The following is a 19,949-nucleotide window of genomic DNA, read 5'->3' as shown; positions in this document are numbered from 1 at the left end:
ATACATTTACATTAATTTTACTAAATGAAAATATTTAAAAAAAATATTAGTAACAACCGAAAAGTGAAAACTCTGAACAGAACAAGACTACTACACAAGTGACATATGCAGTTATCATTCCAGCGATCGAATCTCTCAAACGTAAGACTTATTCTGTTTCTCTCTTGTCTCTGCGTGTGTGTGCGCGTTTGCTACTCCTTGTAATAATTATAATAATATTGGATGAGAAACTGGGGAATTGAAATGGCGGTTCCTTTCTCTTTTTATTTTTTATTTTTTTTTAGTATTTGTTCTGAGCTCTAATTGTTCCATGCAAAATTCAAATGTGTATGTTTTGTTTGTATTATGTTCATGTATAACAAAACCCCATTTGCTAATTTGAGTTGTTTTCCAAACCCAATGAAACAACAAATTAACAATGCCGTTGGAGTTGCAGCTTCGTCGACGAGAGTTGTGCTCAATGTGTTCGATGGAATGTCTAACTGCACTTATTAGCAAGATGATTTGGGCTATTTCATTATTAATGTTACTTATTGTCAATCGTTTTCATTATGGGTTATTTCATATTAATTTTATTGTTTTTAGTTATTGTCAATCTTTTGTTTTTAATTATTGCCAATCTTTATCGCCATGGGTTATTTTCATTATTAATTTTATTGTTCATAATTATACCCAGAAGATTATAGTATGAGCTTATATAGGAAATTATCATAAATTTTCTAGGTGTCCAATTCGCAAGACCCTGTTGTCTTCCTGTGAAACTTCTATCATTAGCCTTGGATTACGTTTATTTTATATGATTGAGTTCTTGGTTGGAATTTACTTTGATAAAGCTTTTGTGATGTACTAATGATAAGTTTGTGCTCGTGTTCTCTTAATGAACAGTCCCCTGAATTTTCATCATAACTATTGCTCTTAGTCTTCTGCAAATTCTATCCAGAGAGACTTGGTTGGGTGTTAGGCTTCTAATATCTCAGTAAGGTCCTATACTGCAAACTCTGCATTATATTCAGTTTTGGAAACCTCAATGACTCTACGGAAACCACCACTTCCTCGGCTTCTCCTCAAAAATGTTTCGTGCATGAGAAATGCTCAACAAATTTTGAGACATGTAAACATCTCCATTCATGATGGTGGGGCACTTGTGTTGACTGGCACTAATGGCTCAGGCAAATCAACATTCCTGCGAATGTTAGCTGGATTCTCTAAACCTTCTGCTGGTGAGATTCTTTGGAATGGGCATGACATCACACAATCAGGAATATTCCACCAGTACAAGCTTCAGCTTAACTGGCTCTCCCTCAAAGATGCTGTGAAGGAGAAGTTTACAGTTCTTGATAATGTGCAGTGGTTCGAAGTTCTTGAAGGCAAACAAGGGAACTCTTTGCCTGCATTGGAGCTGATGGGGCTTGGAAGATTGGCAAAAGAGAAAGCAAGAATGCTGTCAATGGGCCAGAGAAAACGACTGCAACTTGCAAGGTTGCTAGCAATTGATAGGCCAATTTGGTTGCTTGATGAGCCTTCTGTTGCATTGGATTATGATGGGGTGAGGTTGCTAGAGTATATCATTGCAGAGCACAGAAAAAAGGGTGGGATTGTGATTGTGGCAACACATTTGCCAATTCAGATTGAGGATGCCATGAATTTGAGGCTGCCTCCAAGGTTCCCCAGAAGGATGACTTTGGTAGATATGCTAGATCGTGCAGACATATCATAAGCCAGGAGAAGAAGCAATGCCATTGCTGAGAGGAGTGGAAGCACCCATCTTCACTGTTTACATCTTTCTGTTGTTGAGCTGTTTTGATGAAATTTGGTTTGGACTGATCTGTCAGATACCCTGCGATTTTTTATTGGATAATCTATGAATTATGATATGCTCGAGCAAGAACAATTCAAGAGTACAGTTGAGTGAAGGATTTAGATTTGAATGAGATCACTTGAGCGCATAAAATTCCCTTCTGAACCAATCTTTGGACAGTAATTATCTTCTGTAAGATGTAGCCTATTTGAGTTTTCATATTTATTTGTTGGATGGAAAGACAAGTACTTACGGTGTGTTTACTAATCAGTAATTGGAATGGAATAGAATCGAAATGAGGAATGAGAATCATAATAAATTGTTTATTTTATATGTGGGAATCGGAATTAAAATGAAGTGTATTGCTATTGATATGTTTACTTTATCTTGTAATTGGAATGGATAGTTACAAGTTACTAAATTGACTTTATTATTGTCATAATAATAATAATAATAATAATAATAATAATAATAATAATAATAATAATAATAATAATAATAATAATAATAATTATTATTATTATTATTATTATTATTATTATTATTATTATTCTTCTTCTTCTTCTTCTTCTTATTGTTGTTATTATTATTATAATTATTAATAATAACAACAACAACAACAATTATTATTATTGTTGTTGTTATTATGATTATTAGTATTATTATAACATTAATAATAGTTGTTGTTGTTATTATTATTATTATTATTCCTACTAATAATAATAGTAATAGTAATTATAATAATAATAATATTATTGTTATTATAATTATTATCCATTATAATTAATAATAATAATAATAATATAAGAAATGATAAAATAAAAATTTTAAGATTTAAGTGGGGGTAATATGATTAATTTAGGAAATAATAATCTCCCGTCTCCTTTTATGAGAACATGAATTCTAATAATCATTCATAATATTAAATGGGGTCTACTATTACGAGTCTCATTCCATCTCTTATTTAATCATTCTGTTGATACTTCACCAAATATGGAAGCTATTTTTTTTTTCTTTTCTATAATGCAAACTTTGGGAAGAAGGTCATCATAATGTGATTTTGGAAAAAAAAAGAGAGAGAATAAAAAACTATATATATTTATTCTAAATTAAAAATGAGATTAACATCACTTTTACCTCTAGCCTATACCTTAATAACACATCATTTATTCTCATTTCTTAATTTACATTCTCATTCCTAATAAGTAAACACACAATTAGTTACTTCAATAAATAAAATGTTTTGTCTTCCAAATTTTCTCATATTAATCTCAGTTATCATTATTTGATTGAGTCGGTATATTTGCATTGCAACAATTTATTTGATGGACCGACCAATAACTCGACATGCTCGTCTCACGCCAACTCTCTCCACAGACTCACTTGCCATGTACAGTCATAGATGGGAAGGTTCATAAAGCCAAAAAAAATAAAAAAAAAAAGGAGTTGTTTCCTTGTTGGCATCCAGTCAAAATATTTTATTCTGCCAAAATTTCACTGCGGCTTACAAATACTTGAAACAATAATCTTCCACGACGGTGACTATTTTAACAACTCTTTGGAGCGGGCTAAGGTACAGAATCTGTAACTTACAGATTGTGCTTAACCAGCTACCAGACAAAGTCTTTTTGTCCAATGTCTAGGCTGAAACGCAACTCAATAATGGTACGAGATAAGACCCAAAAATAATTTTTTTTAAAATTTTTTTATACACATATTTATTTTATTTCATCTTTCAACAAGCGACTGCTGGCACTTGTCCATCGTCAGTAAGCTCATCTAGATATAAACAACATTAACAGCGCTGTGATTCAGATCTCATAAGCATTAAGCAGAGAGAGTCAGATATCAGAAAACTGTTCAGTTCTCTGTAACCAATGGCAAAAAGACCATCCTGGGTTTGTACTTTGATCACGCAGTTGTCTCTCTGCCTTGCTCTCTATGTTGCCCTCAACTTAGGCCAGCCTCAAAAGTCTATTTACCAAAGAACTAATGGCATTAGTAGTAATAGGAAAGGTTTGGATTTTTATTTTATCAGTGTGACTGGAGGCTTTAGACCCCTTGAACAACAAACCCTTTTGCTCAAACAGGTCAGTTTCTCTTTGGGTTGTCGTTTCAAATTGTTATGTTTGATGATTTATTCGGATGATATTTTGGTTTTGTTGTTGTGGGCATGGCGTATTTGGTCCGTATTTGTAAACAGTTTGATCCTTTCGGCTTTTGTGTTTAAAGTGATGGTTTTTCTTTAAGCCCGTATTTGTTTGCGGTGAAAACTGATATGAAATGAAACTACAACGGGAGACTAGCTAGTTATGATCAACTTAGTTAAATTGTTGAATTAGGATTTTTATTTTTCTTCTGAATCTCACTTGTTTGCCATAGTAATATAGCTGTATGACAACTCTGTTTTTGGTGTTAATCAGTTTCCATGTTTTTAATACATGAACTTGTCTTTTCGGCTACCATCTTCTTTATATTGTCTTAGCCAATATGTTTTCGTGACTACTCTGCTTTAACTCCTATTGCTCTCGTCTTCATGTGTTTTTCTCATCAAATCTCTAGGTTGCATATTGGATCTTGCAATATTCTTCTATCTGACTTATTGATATTCTTGTTGTTGATGTAGATGGAAGATGTGGCTAAAGCTTATGATGCAAGATTTGTGATAAACTCTAGTGAGCTTGGGGAAGATGACCCTCTGAAGCAAAATGTAAGATCTTTGTTTATGGCCAGGAAATTTCTATGAATCCCCTTGCGGCTTTCAGTTTTTAAGGCCTGTGTATTGTGCTTTTCATACCCTAAAGACTTTGTACGTAAAAAGGAAAATTATCACCAATTGCTTAATGATCACCAATAGCTTAACATGAGATTTCTATAAATAGATGTAAGTATATATATATATATATAGGTACATTTTTTGTACTAGACTTTGCGTATCATTCATCAAGGGCAGAAATGAACATACTGGTTTGTTCCCAACTTAATGTGCTTTTAATTGGTTTCAACAGCTAGCAACAAACCTACATGTATCTTTTGCAGGCTACCTGGTTGTTCCCGTCTCTAAAAGTTCCATGGTATACTATATGCTCTTTGTAATCAGTTCTTTGACTGGGGCACATTTGTATTTATGGAAATGTTAAGTCTTCCTGACAATTTTTTAGATTGTAACGATTTATGTGGCTAATATTCCTTTTATGTGCAACCACTTGTGCTTGCAGGTACACTACTAAAGCTTCAAAAGAGAAGGAAGTTGGTTGTTTCCAGGAGCAGATCAGATTACCTCATGGTGAAGCATTAGATATTATTGGTGTCAACACTGGTTCTTTACAGGTAGGTACTTGTTTACAAAATACACACGATTTAAATTTGTTGATTATTATCGTCCAAATAGAGTTTTTATATGTTTGAAACAGTAGTTCATTGAATAGATCCATCTCACTCGTTTATGTGGATTAATAGTTTTACTTATTCATTTTATGCTTTATGGCTAGATGCTGGACATCTATGCATTTAAACTTGTCTGTACGCTAACAAGAAACACTTACTCAAAATTCTCTGATGGATGAGGAAGGTTTTTTTTAAAGTGATGTGTGCCTTGTATTAGTGCTTGTGTGTGTTTTCCATCTTACGTCTTCTAATTGCTACTTGTTATGAAACTTTAAGGGGAAGATACCAACAGCATTACCAAGTGCCAGTGGAGATCTTCTGTTGAATTGGCTGAAAAGTGCACTAGAAGCAACCAATGGTCACTGGTAAAGCAGTTGATATATTATTGGCAATTCAATTTGTTAATAGTACTCAAAGCTTTGTGAGACTAAGCACTAAATTGTTTGAATCCCAATGAATATTTAGAAGTTTTATGTTTCCATCTGAGCCATTCTACATATCTGATGAAATCTTGGATTTTGTTTACAAATTTTAATGTTGCTTCTTACATTAACTGGAACTATAGTGCTCACAACTTAGTAGCCAATCCTAGCTCTCTCCACTCATCTTCAAATGATAAAAAATTGACTTGTTTAATCTCTTTGTGAATCCAGGTGCATAGTAGTTGGATTCCACCCATTGGTGATTTGTGAAGAACATGAAGAGCAACTGGAAGCAAAGAAAATTTATGAGCCTCTACATCATATCTTTATGAAATTTGGAGTGGTAAGAAGCTTCTTTATATTCAGTATCCCGGGCAAAATTGTACCATTCTTGAGATCTTGAATTTCAGAAACTGCACTATTTCCGAATCTATAAATTGGAAGAATCTCTTGCAATTTATAATACGATGTAAATGAAGCCACTAAAAAAAAAAGGTTTGTGAGATGAGACAACTTGATCAAATAATTTGAATGAGAATTTTTCTTTTCTGGTAGACTGAAAAGCTCACTTTTAAACCTTGCACTTCAGAATACATATCTAAGCAAACATGGCTGCATTAAATATTCCCGCCAGGATAGTATAACATATATGGAGAACCCAGGCCTGATTGAATCTGGAAATGGAAGGTCAGTTTTCAGAATATGAGTTATTCCTTCTTGGTACTTGTTTTACATTGTATATGCAATACAATGCTTGAGTTGATTTTTTTTCCCCCTTTTTAATCTCTTACTTTCCCTCTTAATTTGGTTCTTGTTTCCTTAGAGAAATGGTTGATGGATTCCTTCTCCATAAAGTCAGCTCTCTTGAAATTGTGGGTACTCAAATCTTTTCTGCATTTAATATTGCATTTCAGGATTCAAGAGATGCCAATTAGAATGCAACTTTGAAATAGCATATTAACCTGTTCCTTCTCCATGGAGTCATTTGATTTGTTGCCCAACTGTTGATAAGTTCTCTTCAGAACACCTACTGATACATCTTGCCATTGCAGTTGACCTACTTTGTTACATCGGAAGGGGAGGTTGTGTACAGAACAGCAACCCGTCAGAGAGGGAAGGAAGTCATGTAAATTTTCAACAGAGACAAAGTTGTACTCTTTAGAGGCATGCCGCATTAGCTTCCAACAATTTTTTACAATTCTTGGATTCATGGGAACACGGGTTTTTTCAGTTGGACAATTGAAGCTAGGCAAATGGTCAGCTAGTTGTAGTTTGTTATTGTATTAGTGATTCAGAATATGAAGTAATTTCTCATGAGATTGAGCTGTTTGTATCTATAACAGATGAAGACGTGTATTCTAGGATTATACAAAAAGAAGCTTGCATTGCATTAGTTGGATTTACCTGCGTGCCTAGAGATGTTAATCATTTTTAGTACCCGCAGGTAATCGAGGAATCCTACTTTAAGACATCTTAAATCTCCAACACAATGGCTTAATTTACACAAATTCTTATGAAGCGTGAGTGAATGAGTTAACGTGGACCGCCGGTCCAATTCTTACCCAGACCCGAACCGTTAATTTTATAAAGAGTGGAGCTGTTGTCGCGCCTCTAATTCCCTTAAAAAATTGCTTTCTTGCTGCACCCCTGAAATTAAAATGAACCGGCAAACCAATTTTAAAACCCAATTAGATTCCAAAACTAACCCTATTCTTCTTTTTCTCTAAATAAACTCTCTCTTGCTTTAATTTGCCTTTTGTGAAGTTTGAAACCTTAACATAAGAAAAAGAATTTTTTTTTCCTCCTCTTTTTATTGATTTCTTATGCTTGTGACCAAGCCTCAATTTTCAATTATAATTGTTTGAGGGAAATACTCCGACGAGACCAGACGTGATGAGCAGATGTTTGGTGGCAGAAGTCTGCGAGCAGGTGTGTCCTGTAAGAGCCAGGTTGCAGGGAAACAGGGGTAGGAATATCCTGCTCATCCACGAGCACGTCATCCGCGAGGCCAATTTCCTGTAAGAAGCATAAAGCCATTCCTGCTGTATTCTTGCTAAGGGTTGATTCGAGGAGACCCGGTCAACGACAGTTGGCGAGGCATGCTCTCCAGCCCGAGAATCTAGGCACGAAGGCCACGCAACCACCCACGACTACGGAAATGGGGAATCCACGTTCGAGAGGTAGGAGGATAACGGACGTCGATTGCGAAAAACTGGGATTCAGAGGAAGCCTATAAAAAGGTAGCCAACGAAGGTAAAAGGGTTAGCAATTTTGAGATTAGAAGGGAGATAAAGAAATTCTAAAGAAGAGAAAACTACCCAAAAGCCATAAAATCTGTGGCAAGCGTTCTCCGAACCTTCATATCTGACTTGAGCGTCGGAGGGTTTGCGCCAGGAAAACAACCGGCGTACTCTGACTTGTCTGTGTGCGCAGGAACCTCTGGAGAAGAAGCTTTACGAGGAGAGATCATGGTCGTGGTGAAGTTGATCGAGCAGAGACCCTGGTCGTAGAACGAGGAGAACCAGAATCTTGCATCAACATTTTGGCGCCGTCTGTGGGGAGCTGATAAAAAAGCTTCTGTTGATAGAAAGAAGAGGAGTGAAGCAAGTGAAAAGCAATGGAAACAGGAGGAAGTAGTGCACAAGGGGGTGATATGAGGCTTAACGATTCCGTGACTCTGAGAGAGATAGCCAGTGAAGCACGGAAAAAAACCATGTTCGACCGGATGGAACGGATGGAAAAGCAGATGGAGACCCTGACAACCATCCTGCATGAGTTGCGAAGTGAACGAAGGGTAACCCAGGAGGAAAGGATGAGAGTTGGGGGAGTGGCTCCAGGTCCCGATAGTACAAGGAGAAGTTAAACCACCAGGAGATTTGGTGGTGAGAGAGGTAACATACCTCTGCCGGGAGAATTCCGTAGAGAGGAAGAGCAATCCCCGGCAAGACAGATTTTTGACGAAGACGACGGGGTGGCAAATGCAGAGGAAACAGAGTTGAGGCAACACTTGCTTGATGTGGAGCAAGAGAGGGATCAGGTGGCAGCACGTGACCCTGGTCATGCAGTGCAGCTGAAGGAGGAAGTGCGCAGACTAGCGCAGATAATTGACGACATGCAAGGAAGGAGCAGAGCTCCTGGTTGGAGGATAATGCTGGACGGAGAATCACCGCTCGCAGCAGAGATCATGAGGGCAATTATTCCGAGAGATTTCTGCCTCCCAGACCTTAGATACTCGGGAAGAACTGATCCGCTGGTGCACATAGAACGCTTCAACGACATAACTGGGGTATAAGGATTATCTCAATCCCAAAGGTGCAGGGTGTTCCCACTATCCCTTGAGGGACGTGCACGAGAGTGGTACAGAAAACTTCCTCGGGGCAGCATTAAAACCTTCGAGCAGATGTGCCAGGAATTTGCAGAGCAGTTTAGTGGGGCAATGGCACCAGAAGATGACATGATGGAGCTGAAAAGCATGAAATAGGGGGAGCAAGAAACCCTTCGGGAATTCATCAAGAGGTTTCATCGTGTTGTCCTCGACTTGGGAGCCTTCAACCACCTTCAGGCGTTAAGGGGATTGAAAGAAGGGGTGAAGATAGAAAGGCTGTGGTACAACTTGAGAAGCCCAGTTATTCAGACGTACGCGGTCGCATACGAGCAAGCTAAGAGAGACATTGAGATTGAAGAGGAGAAGGCAGCACGGATTAAGACAGACCAGTTAAAAGGGTTGGGGAGGAAAGAGAAGAAAGCATTACCGGGGAATGGCCCGATCAGGAGGAGGGACCACCAGGCTTCGGGTAGTGCAGCAAGAGGTCCGGTAACTGCTTACCAGCCTCATCAGAGGCCACCACAGTATCAGCGCAGTAGGGCGCAACCTCCTCGTTCCCCAGCTAGGGAGCCTTGGAGAAGGCATGATTCGGCATATGGTGGCCTCCATCAACATTCCCATGGTAACAGAGGGAGCAGACCAGAAGTACTGCCACCGCCCCCAACTCAGAAAGGAGCAAACAGAGAAAGAGCAGTGCACCTGATCGACCAGAACCAGGATTATGGGCAGTATACTTCCTTGAAGATGTCCCTGGATGAGGTGTACGAGGCCATAAAGGATCGAGGGTTGCTGTACCTCCCTGCCCCAATAACGAAGCTGCCCAGCAGGAGGGATAAGGGGCGCTATTGTAAGTTCCATGGCGCTCATAGCCACACCACAGCAGATTGCAGGGATCTCAAGACCCAGGTTGAGGATTTGGTGAGAAATCGGTATCTGGACGAGTTTATAGATGGGACCTTCCCAATGGTAGCCTCGACAAGTGAAGGGGAGCAGAGTGACAGGAACTTGAGGCCCGAGCAGCCTACAATAAGGGTGATAGCTGAGGGCCCAACATTGGCTGGAGATTCCAACAGGTCGAGGAAGAATTATGCTAGATACGTCATAACCAGCAAAGAGGTATTCTTCAACACCCCAGCAGCCAAACGTGCAAGAGTCAGGCAAGTGCCAATTATGTGGACAGATGAGGATGAGCAAAGCGATGCTGTCCAACCATTATCTGGCTCTCAAGTACCGGGTGAATGGGGTAGTTGGAGTGGTACGAGGAGAGCAGAGAATCGCACGAAGCTGTTACTCCTCGGCAGCAAGGGAAGCAATGCAGATAACATCCCTTGATACCCGAGTGGAAGCCGGGAATGGCAGCTAGTTGGACCCGGAGTTTACAAGTTGGTTCGCACGGAGGGCCACGAGGTGAAACGCCCCTGGAGCGCGGCACACCTCAGGAAATATTTCTAGTAAGACTTATTCACGTTTTAAAGTTTTTTTTCTGTTCGTGTCCGTTGTTTTCTATTTTTGATTTCTTATTTCAAAGCAACCTCATGTAAGCCGAACTCAATAACAAATGAATCAATGAGGAGTTTCAGTCAACTACACTGTTCAAGAAATTATCAAAGGCATGCAAAGGCTCATCAAGTCTCAAAGCCTGTTTTATGGCGAGACAGAAGCCAACCGTGCCAGGATCTGCTCGACCACGAGAAGGCGAGCAGAATCCCAATCCTTGAAGAATCGAAGGCATGCAAAGGCTCATCAAGTCTCAAAGCATGTTTTATGGCGAGACAGAAGCCAAGCGTGCCAGGATCTGCTCGACCACGAGAAGGCGAGTAGAATCCCAATCCTTGAAGAATCAAAGGCATGCAAAGGCTCATCAAGTCTCAAAGCCTGTTTTATGGCGAGACAGAAGCCAAGCGTGCCAGGATCTGCTCGACCACGAGAAGGCGAGCAGAATCCCAATCCTTGAAGAATTGAAGGCACGCAAAGGCTCGTCAAGTCTAAAAGCCTGTTTATGGCGAGACCAGAAGCCAAGCGTGCCAGGATCTGCTCGACCACGAGAAGGCGAGCAGAGTCCAAAGCATTCGAAAAAATTCCTAAGGCATGCAAAGGCTTACCAAGTCTCAAAGCATGTCTTATGGCGAGACCCGAAACCAAGCATGCCAGGATCTGCTCGACCAAGCGAAGGCAAGCAGAATCCCAAGCATTGAAGAATTTTCAAAGGCATGTGGCAAAACTATGTGCCAAGCCAGAACCTGCTCGACCAGACAAAGACGAACAGATTCTCAAACGAAAAATAACTTATGATTACAACACAAGAAAGTAATCAAAAACATCTTTATTAATTTGTTAATAATTAACAGAGGAGATAATCTTCACAAACATTGTTCATTACAATACAAGAAATATATCAAGAAGATGGTGGATCAGTAAGCCGAGCAGCATCGGTTGGCTGGACCTCCTCAGGTGCAGGGGGGGTATCACCAGTTGCGTCCGGGGGGGGGGGGGGGTGCTCGCCTCGCCAACATCAGCAGGTACTGCACGAGGAGGAGAGTTTTCCTCCTCAATCACGATCGGCTCTACCCCTTCAGCGTCTTCCTTGGCCGCTTCCTCGTCCATATGTTGAGCAACACCAGTTGCAAGGTCATCCATCTTCAGATCAGGGAGTTGCTTCCCGAGGACAGCCATAATGCAACGATAGGAATGCCGAAGTCCCTAGTCGTACTGGTTGTCAGCCTTCTTCTCTAAGTTCTCGACCCGAACCCGGTGGGAATCACGGAGAGATTCGAGCTGAGCCTCATATATAGCCTTCTGCCTTTGAAGATCCTTTTTGACCTTGGTCAGCTCCTCCTCGAGGCCTTTTCCAGTCCCACGCGACCAAGAACCGCTAAGTTTCTACTGCTGGTCCATTACATTACCCAACACCAGAAACTGGGGGACCAGTGTTTGAGGGAAATACTCCGACGAGACTAGACGTGATGAGCAGATGTTTGGTGGCAGAAGTCTGCGAGCAGGTGTGTCCTGTAAGAGCCAGGTAGCAGGGAAACAGGACCAAGAATATCCTGCTCATCCACGAGCACGTCATCCGCGAGGCCAATTTTCTGTAAGAAGCATAAAGTCATTCATGCTGTATTCTTGCTAAGGGTTGATTCGAGGAGACCCGGTCAACGACAGTTGGCGAGACATGCTCTCCAGCCCGAGAATCTAAGCACGAAGGCCACGCAACCACCCATGACTACGGAAATGGGGAATCCACGTTCGAGAGGTGGGAGGATAACGGACGTAGACTGCGGAAAACTGGGATTCAGAGGAAGCCTATAAAAAGGTAGCCAACGAAGGTAAAAGGGTTAGCAATTTTGAGATTAGAAGGGAGATAAAAAAATTCTAAAGAAGAGAAAACTACCCAAAAGCCATAAGATTTGTGGCAAGCGTTCCCCGAACCTTCATATCTGACTTGAGCGTCGGAGGATTTGCGGCGGGAAAACAACCGGCGTACTCTGACTTGTCTGTGTACGCAGGAACCTCTGGAGAAGAAGCTTTACGAGGAGAGATCCTGGTCGTGGTGAAGTTGATCGAGCAAAGACCCTGGTCGTAGAACGAGGAGAACCAGAATCTCGCATCAACAATAATTTTAAAAGAAAATTAAAAGAGAGAGAGATTTAGATTGAAAACTAGAAGTTGCAACATAACTTTTTTAAGTACAGAAGAAGAAACTTATGCTACAATCAAGTAGTAAATACCAGGCACTAGTAACAACAGGTATAATCGAGAGCTGCTTTTCGTTTATGATGAGTCTAATCTTCTCATTATTAATAAAAACTTGAAGATAATTTGTGAAAAAAAAAAGTGAATTTATTTATTCTTCGGTATAGTAATAAGATTAACAAAGTTGATGTTATAACCCAACTACGAAAGTGAGGTTGAAGAGAAGAGAATTTAAAATTTTATTAAAAAAGAAAAATAAAAGAAAACGGATGAGGGTAATTTTAAAATTAGTGTGTGGTTTTTGAATAGTGACGCATAAAAAAAATTGAAGTGGTGCACTTAGTATCGGGGTTTTTTTCAGGAGGTTAGACTGGTGCCAATCAGTGCACTGTATTAAAAAAAAAAAACACTGCCAGTATGAGTATATAAATTATTAGCTCAAGGATTTTTAATCAAACATTATCGTGTTCAGGACTTGACTAGCTTACAGAATCTGTAAGCTACAGAGTGCAGCATCAGCCGTTGGATGTGGTTGGATGTGGAGTGAGAAACTAAACAATAGAAAATGGGAATTGTGGGATGATGGGAGATGTTTGTTACAGAATCTGTATCGTACATCTCATTAGTTTGAGAATGAGGCTTTGCTCTCAGAGAGAAGACGGTCGATTTCTCTCAGATCGTTAGTGAAGCCGATGATTTTTCCATTTTTATTATATAAGGGTAATTATTGTTCAGACACCCTTTTTGTTTCTCTTCTCTCTTCTCTTATCTAAAAAAAAATGGATGCAAAAATGGGGCTGTGATGATATTTTCCAGTGTCAAGTGACCAGACGATTAGAAACTTTTATCCATCATGGCGGGGCAGCTTCTGTTCTGGGTATCTCTTAGAAACTGCAGCCATGGCGGTAAGGTAAAGTTTCGATCTTGTCTGATAAAAGGCGAATCTTGAGCCTCCATCCATAATCAAAATTGAAACTTTTTTCCTACCGGGAGTAATTTCCACTAAGGTCTCTGTTGTTTGCTCTCTCTCTCTCTGTGTCTCTGACTCTGTCTGTCTCTCCATCTTGAACCTCCAATCTAGCCATTATCAATCAAAAATTCAAGTAATTTTGTTAATGGGTGGTAATTTTCACTAAGGTCCCTGTTGTTGTTTGCTTAATCTTTTTCTCTCCCTAGCTTTGGCATTTTGTGCAAATTGCGCGCATTGTGTTATTGAATTATACTGTTGTTTGCTTATCTCTTCTTTTTCGGGCCTTTCCTATGAAATGGGTTCTGAGAGGAACGATTGATTTCTCTCGTTTTTTTTAATCAAAGCCAGAATCTGAGCCTAGTGGTTTGCCTACACAGTCATATGGAATGACATTTTCCGAGCATGCCATACAAAACTAAGCAGTTTATATGTGTTTATCAAAGATCGTAACCTGGGTTTAATTGAGTTGAAAGAACTATAAAGTATTGTAAAGGCTTTCTGCTTACCTCTTCTCTGCCTCTCTATGTTGTTCTATTGGATGTGAAATTTCAGAATTGTGCATCAGTGGGGTTGGTTCATCTACCAATTTGCATAATCCTAATGCAATTCTGTCGCTGTGCACAAGAGGAGAGAAGTGAAGCTATAAAAAGATACAATGGCATGACCGCATGAATTATGGGTTAACTGAAACTGATCTTCCTTCTTTTAATTGGTGGGCTTAATAGTCTTCCTCGAAAGTCATACAAATCATTGACTTTAACACAAACTTGTCTCTTGATTTGTTCATTTCAATTCACAACAATTTCCCTCTTTTTCTAGGCGAGGGACTTGAGATCATCTGAAATAGAGAGAATGAACAATGTATATTAAGGTCCAAGTGGTAAACTTTGTCATACTTCATGCCCTTGAAAATCATCCGAAATATAGAGAGAATGAACTGTGTATGTTAAGGTCCAAGTGGTAAACTTTGTTGCACTTCATGCCCTTAAACTGCTGTATTAGTTTCATTCCATCTGAGGATTTACTTTTTGTTTTCGCATTCTAGACGGCTAGAAACTAGAAAGTACAAACTGTCAAGAGGGTCATTGTCGTCATTTTTAAGTCAAGCAGTTCATTGGAGAGGAGGAATAGGAAAGTGATATAATAAATTCACTCAATGGCAGCCTACTGAACCAGCGATCCCCTCACGGGGCAGGAAAGTGATAATTTCCCCTTTTTTTCCATATTCTTTTTTCTTTTGTTTCTTCTGATTGTGAGAATGAGGCTTTGCTCTTGGAGAGATCTCTGATAGCTTAGCGAAGCCAGTGATTTCATTATAATATCGCACAACACAAACTCTCTTTCTCTCCCTCTCTCTCATGTGATAGGGCTGTGATGATGTTATTGCAAAGTCAAATAATCAGTTGGTGAGAAACTTTTTTACTCCTCATAATGGCGAGGCAGCTTCTGGGTATCTCTGAAATTGCCGCCATGGTTGTAAAGTTTCAATCTTTTCTGATAAAAGGCAAATCTTGAGCCCCCATCCATTATCAAAATCGAAACTTTTGTTTTGTTTAAGGTAATTTTTTACTCGAAGTCCTGGTTGTTTGATTCGTTGCTTGCTCTCTCTCTCTCTCTCTCTCTCTCTCTCTCTGTGCCTTTGTGTATACAGTAGGCAGTGATGATGATTTCAGGCTTTGGATCGGGCTCTGTGAGTCCCGTTTCATGGCGGGGTGACTCGAGGCATCTCTATCTTGCAGCTGTTGGCCGTTGAATCTGAGCCTTCGCTTACATCATCATAATAATAATAATAATAGTTTTTTTGTTTAAATTAATATTGTTGGGAGTTTATGGCTTATTACTATTCACATTTTTATTGTAATGTCTCTGTGATCTGTTTAAAGTGATAACCATTACATGTGTCCGGGTGACCAGCTAGCTCATCTGAATGAAATGTAGAAGAGATTGATTTGATGAGATTTAAATTTATATTTGAAAACCATTATTGTACCAAACAAATTAGGGATTCAGATTGAGACGAAAAATTTGGTGTTGGTGAGTATTGAAATTAAAAAGAAGCCGAAATTATCAATAGGAGATGCAACAGTTGAATGTGGAAGAGTTGGTATTGCAACATATCAAAAGCATCTCCAAGGGCATGGAGCCCAAGTGGCACCAGCCTGCAAATCCTTCCATTGCTACTGGGACTGGCCCGATGTTCCATCACCCATCGCCCCCCACTTGGATTAGGAGCCCACATCGGGGAGCTCGGCGCGTCGCTGATAAAGTTGGTTGTTGGGCAGTGTGGGATGCTACTTTTCTCCCTCCATTGGAATTGGATGCTGCAAAAGTAGTAGGAGCGCCAATGGAAAGTCGGGTGTGTTGGCTCCAGACATCCAATGCAGCTTCTCCTGAAGCCAAGAAGAAATTCCAAATTAAAAAGAAAAAATGAAGCTAGAAAGATTACATGTGGCTATGAATGCCTCTTGGTTACCTCCTCGGGTTTTGTGACACATTTTTCTTTGCTTTTGCAGCCTATAGGTTAGATTAGAAGGACTTTTTACATTACAATTTGCATTTTGGCAATTGCATGTTCAATCCAGTGTAGTGTAGTATTAATTTTAATTAAACACCAAATTCACCCCCTTTGATTGAAGGATGCATAGCCATCTGCTGGCCTTGTGAGCTCAGATCTCTTCCAATCTGTGAGACTTGATTGTGCCTGCCCATTTAATCATTTATTTTGGATTTAGAATCTGGAAATAAAATGCGCTGTAAATATCTAAAAATAAATAAATAAATTAAAAAATAGTAAAAATCCTTCCTTTGCTTTATATAAAGACATTCGGAGTTTGAGGGTACTCTCTCTCGCAGTAGAGGGGTGTCAATGGCATTACTCTTTCTTTTGTTTCTTTTATTTATTTATTTATTTATGAAGGTTCGTCTAAGAATGAGGCTTTGCTCTCAGAGGCACAGATCTCTGATTGCCAAGCGAAGCCGGTGATTTCGACAAACGGAGACCCTCTCTCTCTCTCTCTCTCTCTCTCTCTCTCTATTATTTGATTGAGGCTGTGATGATGTGTTTTTCAAAGTCAATTGATCAGACGGTGAGAAACTTTTAATTTTACCCATCAAGGCGGGGCAGCTTCTTTTGGGTTTCTCTGAAGAAATGAAATTGCAGCCATGGTTTGACAAAGTTTCGACATTGTCTGTCAAAAATTGAATCTTGAGCCTCCGTCCATAACAAAAGTTTCAAACTCTTTTTCTGGGTATTATCAGCCAAAGTTGGCGATCAAACCAATTGATCATCTCTCAGTATCAATCTATATATATATATATATACATACATATAATTATGAATGCAAGCATGGAATTATCTGCTTCTGCTTCTTCTTCTTCTTCTTTCTCTTTCTTCTCGGCTGTGATGATGTTTTTCTGACTTTTGAATTGGGCTCTTAGAAGATCCGTTTCATGGCGGGGCGACCCGGAGACTTCTCCGTGTTGCAGCCATTGAAGCTGAAATTCTTCTCTTTGTCCGATCAAGGCCTGAATCTGAGCCTTCTCTTTATCACCCATCACATCCACGTTTGCTTAATTTCAAAATTAATCTGAATTTTAATTTATATTTTTGCATTTTTGATATATCCAATTAAATTTTTTAGGAGCTTTTGCTGTACGCAAAGTTTGAGAGCACCAACTAAATAATTAACAAATACTATTTAATATTTTTTTTCAAATAAAAAAAAAATTTACATGTATTTGTTCTACTTATCATAAAAAACTGATTCAATTTTTATCAAATTTTGGAATTGCCGGTGACCTTACCTACTTTATTATTCGATATCGGATTATAAGTTTGGAGCATATAATGATAAGCACAGCAAAGCAAAGTAAATCTGTAGCAGATTGAAGTTTTCTGGGAGGCTTGTGTTCTGTGTATAATAATACATTATGAGGTTGCGTTTGGTAGGATTATATTGTACTAAATATTATAACGGGGCTAAATTAGTTTGGATTGAATTATACAATATTGTTTTATGTTTAGTACAATATCAAATTGGTAATGTTAAATTATATTTAAGTATAAAAAATTATTTGTGAATATTTAAGAGTAATAATTAAATTAATTTAAAGGTAATTAATAAGAACATTAAATATAAATTAAACTAGTAATGGGTAGTTATAATCATAATAAACAAATATAAATTAAAAAAATTATTTAATTAATTTATATAAAATATTTTAGGTATATTTTATTTATCAAAAAGTTAGCAAATAATATATGTAAAATCAATTAATTACTTGTATCTTTAATTTTCATGATTATTTTAATATTACATTAGTGATTATTAAATTTAATACAATTAATTATTGTAATAAATTTTAAATATTTAATTTTATTGAAGTAAAAGTACCAATTTAATTAGACTATAAAAAATAAAAAATTTCTAGGAAATCATGAATAAAATAATTAATTATTTTATTAAATTTTAAGTGATAAATAAAAAATAGTGTTATATATGAAAGAAATATTGCAAATGAATAAATTTTTTCTCTCTTTTTCTAGTCTCATTTAAATCCATTTATAAATTGGGATTGTTAATTCAATGATTTAAGGACAAAATTTAAATTTAGTCTTCCTAATCTAATTAAAGCAAAGTTGCCAAGAATGGAATAAAATATATAATCCTAAAGTTAATCTACTCCCACACTTAATCCAAAACTCTCAAATATAACCTAAGGATTTTGCTAAGTTACAACTGATGTAATTTACAACCCCTACAAAACATATAAAAAGAAGTAACATAACAAGTAGGTCCACTACCATGTTCTTTTTTAATTATATGAGATTAATACTCATATTACAATTCATATTTAATGTGATTAGTATATTAATTTTACAATAAGATGATTACTTGAACTAATTTATAAATCTTATATAGAACAACCTAAATTTTAATATTTTCTAATATTTTAAGGACGTTCGCTTTATTCACATTTTAAAATAAAGATAACTGTCTTCACTCAAATTAAGGAATGAAATTAACCCCTACAATACGTTGTGGAGGCTCGAACTCAAGATCTCACAATTGTGAGACTTGGGTTAATCAAATGGCTGAATCCACTGCCATATTAGATGGGCTGTAAGTTACATTTATTATAACTTAGCAACACCCTTATTATAATTATAATCAACTAAAGAAAGTTATGCAAATTTGGCGTTGGAAGTGATCAATACTCAATTCTATCATTACAGTCGAGGATTGCAATGGTCTGGATGTTGTGCAGAGATGTTAATACTCATGTCTGTCTTTATTTGGTGGACATTTTCATTACCGACCCTTGTATGTTGTAGGTTCGAATGGATAGAGATTAGGAATTATCCGATAAAAATTAGAGATATCCATTCTCTTGTTTTATCACTATATATTTTTTTTTAACATCGGGATGTATTTTAAAAAGAAAAATAATGCTTTAACTATTTACATCTAGATGAACATTCCTTACTTTATTTTAAAACATTTTAAAAATTATTTTTGATTTTAGTTAAATCTTAATTATAATTTGATGATTGATTAGTTTAGTTTTAATCAAAGGGATAAATTTTTGGACACACTGTATAGGTAATAGGATTAGGAGGAGAAGTGGGAAATACCAATTGATCACACTGAAAATAAATTCTCAAAAGTTTGGTTCAGTCTATTTTTTTTTTTTTTTTTAATTTTATAGATAGCCTATCAAATTCTGATTCATCGCTGGTTGAACCGGATAATTGGAGCATCAGCCTGACCCGACCCGGCCCATCAAAGTCCCCTATCCTCTGGTCTTATCTAGGGTTTATAAGAAACTGAACTGAATTAGCAATGTACTCGTTAGTTTAAGTATGAGGCTTTGCTCTCAGAGAGCTTGCGCTCTGATCGTAAGCGAAGCCGATGATTGATTTCACCATTTTTATGCATGGATTCAGGGGAAATGTCATAATTAACCCTTTCTTTTTCTCTCTCTTTCTCTCTCTGACTGTCTCTTACAAAATGGATGTAATGTAAATGGAATATTAGGGGGCTGTGATGATATTTTCCCAATGACCAGACGATGAGAAACTCTTACTCCATGTAATGGCGAGGCAGCTTCCGGGTTTGCAGCCATGGTGGTAAGGCAGAGTTTCCATCTTATCTGATAAAAGGCGAATCTTGAGCCCCCATCCAAAAGCAAAGACGGGGGGGGGGGGGGGGGGGGGCTATATTTATTATTCCTTCCCACTTTTTCTTTTCCTTTCTTTCTGAAACTTTTTTTACCAAAAAAAAAAAAAAAATTTTTTTTTTTGGATCCCTTTAAACCCTTCCCAAACCTTTTTGAAAGGGGGGGGGGGGGGGGGGG

The 19,949-nt window shown here is 38.0% G+C and overlaps 2 protein-coding genes across 5 annotated transcripts; both read left to right on the top strand.

Annotated features, from left to right (window-relative positions):
- The first annotated feature begins 38 nt into the window (after positions 1-38).
- Positions 39-2,103, top strand: LOC18054249 (ABC transporter I family member 1). The gene is made up of 2 exons (XM_006453593.2): positions 39-141; positions 886-2,103. The coding sequence occupies exon 2, from the start codon at positions 1,028-1,030 to the stop codon at positions 1,715-1,717; it is 690 nt and encodes a 229-aa protein (XP_006453656.1). The 5' UTR covers positions 39-141; positions 886-1,027; the 3' UTR covers positions 1,718-2,103.
- A 1,331-nt stretch (positions 2,104-3,434) lies between these two features.
- LOC18054248 lies at positions 3,435-7,008 on the top strand. 4 transcript variants are annotated; one of them, XM_006453591.2, is made up of 9 exons: positions 3,499-3,888; positions 4,425-4,508; positions 4,838-4,872; positions 5,017-5,128; positions 5,462-5,550; positions 5,839-5,950; positions 6,197-6,294; positions 6,431-6,479; positions 6,660-7,008. In XM_006453591.2, exons 1-9 carry the CDS (start codon positions 3,676-3,678, stop codon positions 6,735-6,737), a joined length of 870 nt encoding a protein of 289 aa, XP_006453654.1. In that variant the 5' UTR covers positions 3,499-3,675; the 3' UTR covers positions 6,738-7,008. The 4 variants fall into 4 exon arrangements, 3 of the variants coding, with proteins under 3 accessions (XP_024034254.1, XP_024034253.1, XP_006453654.1); XM_024178485.1 differs by lacking the exon at positions 6,431-6,479 and having other exon boundaries at positions 3,441-3,888; XR_002904019.1 differs by lacking the exons at positions 6,431-6,479; positions 6,660-7,008 and having other exon boundaries at positions 3,435-3,888; positions 5,839-6,102; positions 6,197-6,278.
- Positions 7,009-19,949: the final 12,941 nt, after the last annotated feature.

The sequence above is a fragment of the Citrus clementina genome, unplaced genomic scaffold (genome assembly GCF_000493195.1).
Source record: "Citrus clementina cultivar Clemenules unplaced genomic scaffold, Citrus_clementina_v1.0 scaffold_1, whole genome shotgun sequence".
Taxonomy (NCBI): domain Eukaryota; kingdom Viridiplantae; phylum Streptophyta; class Magnoliopsida; order Sapindales; family Rutaceae; genus Citrus; species Citrus x clementina.
This window is presented reverse-complemented; position numbering and strand designations above follow the sequence as displayed.